The sequence below is a fragment of the Chanos chanos genome, chromosome 11 (assembly GCF_902362185.1).
Source record: "Chanos chanos chromosome 11, fChaCha1.1, whole genome shotgun sequence".
Lineage (NCBI taxonomy): Eukaryota > Metazoa > Chordata > Actinopteri > Gonorynchiformes > Chanidae > Chanos > Chanos chanos.
The window spans coordinates 24,085,594-24,090,593 of record NC_044505.1 but is presented as its reverse complement, the minus strand read 5'-3'; the positions used below and the strand labels follow the sequence as shown (position 1 = coordinate 24,090,593).

General features: G+C 50.3%; 1 protein-coding gene across 1 annotated transcript in view; it reads left to right on the top strand.

The window, feature by feature from the left end:
* pcm1 (pericentriolar material 1) overlaps positions 1-5,000 on the top strand; it is a 30,959-nt gene that overhangs the window by 16,360 nt on the left and 9,599 nt on the right. The window contains 8 exon segments of the mRNA XM_030787954.1: positions 32-177; positions 416-603; positions 887-1,055; positions 1,694-2,079; positions 2,279-2,530; positions 2,917-2,973; positions 3,407-3,579; positions 4,593-4,724. Of these exon segments, the coding sequence (XP_030643814.1) occupies positions 32-177; positions 416-603; positions 887-1,055; positions 1,694-2,079; positions 2,279-2,530; positions 2,917-2,973; positions 3,407-3,579; positions 4,593-4,724 (1,503 nt within the window).

The window sequence follows — 5,000 nt, the reverse complement described above, 5'->3', positions numbered from 1 at the left end:
TCTCTCTCTCTCTCTCTCTCTCTCTCTGCAGACTCTGTCTTATATGTTGCAGAGTGTGTTGACGGGACCGTATAACGTCATGCCCAATAACATGGCCCCTCCTCAGCTCCACCTCATCATGCACCAGCTTAACCAGTGCTATACGCAACTGGCATGGCAACAGAGCAACGTCCAGAGGTACACACACACACACACACACACACACAGCAGCTTAACCAGTGCTACACGCAACTGGCATGACAATAAAAAATCCCCCAGAGGCATTCACACACACACATTCACACACACTGAGCTACAAATCCTTTTCCTGTCAAAGCCAACACCGTAAAGTCTACCACAGTGTCTTTGTTTTGGTTTAGAGGCCTGATGTTTAGATGTGGGAGTTATGACTTGTGTTTTTGTGTGTGTGGTGCAGGTTGAAACTGGTCCTGAGTGACGTGCTCCGTCAGCAGCACCAGCAGGCGTCAGTGCATCAGCAGCCCGTCTCAGCCCAGGACTCCGTCTCCCCTTCTGTCTTTATGCCCTTCACCACACTACAGCCTCCCCCTACTGTAAACCCCCTCAACATGCCCGGGCTCGCCTCCTTCACGCCCCTCTCCAATGGTACGCACTCTCTCCGTCTCTCTGTGAAACCACGGCAACAGCCGGCCCTGGGGAATCTGCCTGTATCCCTGACCTTGACCTGATTCTCCGGTTCGGTATTTTTAACTCCAGGATTTGATTCATATGTACGTCTTCTAGACAAAGCACAGTCGTGTGCAAGGGGAGTTAGTGAAGAGGAAGTGGAGTTTTGTTCAGTGTGGGTTTTGAAGATTGGACACGGTAGTTTGTCGAGTGGAGACAGGCCTGACTCACCGTCTGTCTCTCTCTCCCACCCCCCCCGCAGGTTTTAATTTCACCCCCCTGTTCCCCTCAGCCGCTGAGTTCCCTCAGAACCCAGGATCTCAGGCCAGTCCCGATCCACAGCAGCACGACCCAAACATCTCTGTCAAAACGGAGTATATGAGTTTCCCTCCTCCACTACAGAGGTCACCTCTCAATCCCAACGACAAACGGTACTGCCTGCCTCTGTGTGTGCATGTGCGTGCGTGTGCGTGCGTGAAGGTGCGTTTGCATGCGTGTGTGTGTGTGTGCGTTTGCATGCGTGTGTGTAACTCAACCATAGGGCTCGCTGTCTTGTGTTACCAAATACCGTGCAGTCTCTCTTTTTCATATTGACCTCTGACAGCAATGTGTGTTCTGTCCTTTGTAGACTGTGTGTGATGGTTTGTATTGTCTGGTAGAAGAGTGTTTTTGGTGTTGTAGGCCTTGTCCCTTCCCTCCCAGCAGAGTGCTCTGTATTGAGCGTAAGTGGTTGTTAGTCAGGCCACAGCTGGTCCTCAGAGATCTGACTAAAGCAGAAGTAGGTCACCAGCGATCAGACATTTCTCTGCCTGCTCTGATACGCACTGAAAAACTAGATAGGGTAGCCTACATAGTGGTGTGTCACCAAATACATTATTACAGTATTACAGGTGTTCCATAGACCTCTCTGAATGTACTTCCTTACTCTGATTTAGGACGTTCTGAGTATATAGTTCCTAGGTTTAAAAAAAAAAAAAAAGATGGAAAACCATGGAACGACCCACACTGAACTCACTCTCTTTCTCTCTCTCTCTCTCTCTCTCTCTCGTTTTTGTGTGTTTTCTCTCAGGCCTCAGACTCAGGGTGAGGAATTGTCCGACCTGCAGGCTTCTGGCTGGTCCAACCTGTCTCTGAACAATCGTACGGAGCAGCAGGGTCCTCCTGCTCCCTCAGAGCGCCTCCCCCAGCAGGTCCCGCCGCAGGAGCATCAGCAGCAGTCCGTCACCTCCTCCCCTGCTCCCCCGCACGCCGGCCGGGCCTACGTGCCGGATTCGCAGGAGTCTTTGAGCAGCATCCCGGACCCGGCGGACCCCACCACCGTCACCAAGACCTTCAGGGCCGGACGCAAAGCCTCCGCCCAGGCCAGTCTGGCCTCCAAAGACAAGACGCCCAACGCCAAGAGCAGGCGCAAGAGGAGGAAGGGCCCCAAACAACAGCCCATGGGTGAGACCGTCTGTCTGTCTGTCTGTCCGTCCGTCTGTCTGTCTGTCTATTTTCAGACTTGTCCACAGAGCTGATGTGATTTTAACCATACACACACTGAGTGGTCCTTTTCTAATGTTATATCAGTTACATTCAGGGGAAATGGTATGTCTGTTCTGATCTCAGATTGATTGGTACTTTTGATCTCATCTGTGTAGATCAAGTACATGAGTCAGGGTTAGCGAATGGTGTTACTTGGAGAGGAGTAAATGCTATTTGGTCACTGAACCTGTGTCTCCTGTGTGCTGTTCAGGCCTGGAGTGTAACAGTTTATCAAGCACGGGGCCGGTGAGTCAGGAGAAGTCCGGAGGCCACGCCCCGCCGCCCAGACACAGAGACCACAACCAGAGTCTGCTGGACAAACTCACACAGGAGAAACTGGACAGCAAGGCCAAGAGCAGCAAGCCCAACGACCTCTCCTCAGGTTAGACGCCCAGTGTCACAGACGGCCGCCGCTCAGCGGCACGCCACGTGCACGGCGCTCACAAAGCTCTCATTGGTCTCCATGATACGCCATCACCCCAAACAGATTAAGCATCAGTTTGATGGACAAGGCCCCGCCTGCTGTTGTGTCCATTGGTATATGATGTATGGGCCAAACAAGTAGTCTGTCATGAATCCATGGCTTTCTCACCAATACACATAAACCGTTTTTGTGTTTTTAAAAGTTTGGCTATGTTTAAATGGTGATGTTTTTGACATTATTTCACTGTTTTCCTCACACCGTATTTGAGTTGGTTTGAGTTTTGTTTTCATTGTTTGATTGTTTGTTTGTTTATTTCTTTATTTGTGTCCTGGTTTGTCTGACAGCGTATGCTTGGAGAACACCCTTCCTCTCTAACAGAATTGCATGCACTGAAGCTCCAGGTAACTCAGCCCCTCCCTGGCCTGCATGTCCACACCTGCACACCACACCTGCTAACACCTCGCTACCCACATCCTCTGCTTCTCCTTCATCCTTTTATTTATCCAGACACGTGTGTGTCTGTGTGTGTGCACGCGTGCGTGTGTGTGCGCGCACGTGCTTGAACATGCAAGATCAACATCATATGCCCATGCTGCTATTCACAATCTTTAACTCCCCTGCACACACACACACACACACACACACACACACACGCACACACTCGTACAGAGAGACACAGATGTGTGCATTGACTGTGCGTCTGCCTCATGTAAGCTGCCTCAAATGCGATTCTCGGCTCCACTGCTATATATTTACAAAGATACGTTTAAGTGTCATGGTGTTGTTTTTAGCTGTTTAAGAGCTGTGTAGAGATAAGGAGGTTTTCTCTTGCAGATGCCAGCAGTGACTTCTCTCTGTTTGAGGCTCTGAGAGAAACCATCTACTCTGAGGTGGCCACACTCATCTCTCAGAACGAGTCCCGCCCTCACTTTCTCATCGAGCTCTTCCACGAACTACAGCTGCTCAACACCGACTACCTGCGTCAGAGAGCCCTCTACTCACTGCAGGTACACACACACACACACACACACCCACCCACCATACACCCTGCACACACAAACACACACACACACTCAGACACACCTCTGTCAGAGAGCCCTCTACTCACTGCCCTCTACTCACTACTCTTTACTCACTGCATGTACACACACATGCACACACTCCCACACACACACACACACACACACACACACACACACACACCTGTGTCACAGAGCTCTTTACTCACTGCATGTACACACACACAGAGAGACACACACACAAACACACACACCCCTGTGTTAGAGATCCCTCTACTTACTGCGGGCACACACACACACACACAGCATGCACCATACACCCTGTACACACACACACAGACACACCATACACCCTGCACACACACACACGCACCCACCCACCCACCCACCCACCATACACCCTGTACGCACACATACTTACAGAGACAGTCACTACATACATGAGAGTTAAACAATTGAGAGTGAAGGTTGATGGAGGAATATTACAAAGATGATTTCAAGCTTAATGACGTTTTATTCTGTTAATTATGGTTTGGAATGAGGGACCACGGCTTTTGGTTTGTTCTTGACTTGATGGTTTGACAGAGCATATAACACGTTTTGTCTGTGTGAGAGACCGAAAGTTTACCTCTCACTCCATTAACACCAACATGCGTGTGTTAGTGCAAAGGCCCACCCTGAATGTTAGTCATACCCAAACAAAAAGCTCTCTGTCCTGCTTCTACACGTGGACAGCTGATATTCCAGCCACTGACTCTTTTCCTAAATGTCCAAACCCACATCATTTCATCTCATTCTGATGGCTGTTCTGAGTCACTGTGCTGCCAGTGCAGTCCTGTCTTATGATTGCTCCCATTTCCACAACTCCCATTTACACGGCTCCATTTACACAGTGCAGTCCTGTCTTATGAATGCTGACACATCACCAGATTAGCTCTTAATCTCTGTGAGGAAGCGTTGACTGATGACTGTGGTGTGACCGGTGGTGTTTTTGTCCTCAGGACATCGTGACGCGGCACCTGACCGAGAAGAGTGGAGCTGATGACCAGTCTTCTTCCATGGGCCCGCTGGTCTGGGCCGGCGGCTCCCAGTCCGAGCTCACGCCGAGCGAGAGCCTGGCCACCAGCGACGCGGTGAGGGGCCCCTGTCTGTTTCTCTCTCTTCCTCTTTCTCTCTGTCACTTCTCTTTTTCCTCTTTCCCTGTCTGACACAATCAAGCGGTTCAGTCACGTGTTACTGAGGTCTGGTTTTGTCATTTCGTTAGGTGAGGTGTCATTCTGTCTGACACAATGACACAATCAAGCGGCTCAGTCATGCGTTACTGAGGTCTGGTTTTGTCATTTCGTTAGGTGAGGTGTCATTCTGTCTGACACTGGAGAAAAAGACTCCCCGAGTGTGCACTCCGAATG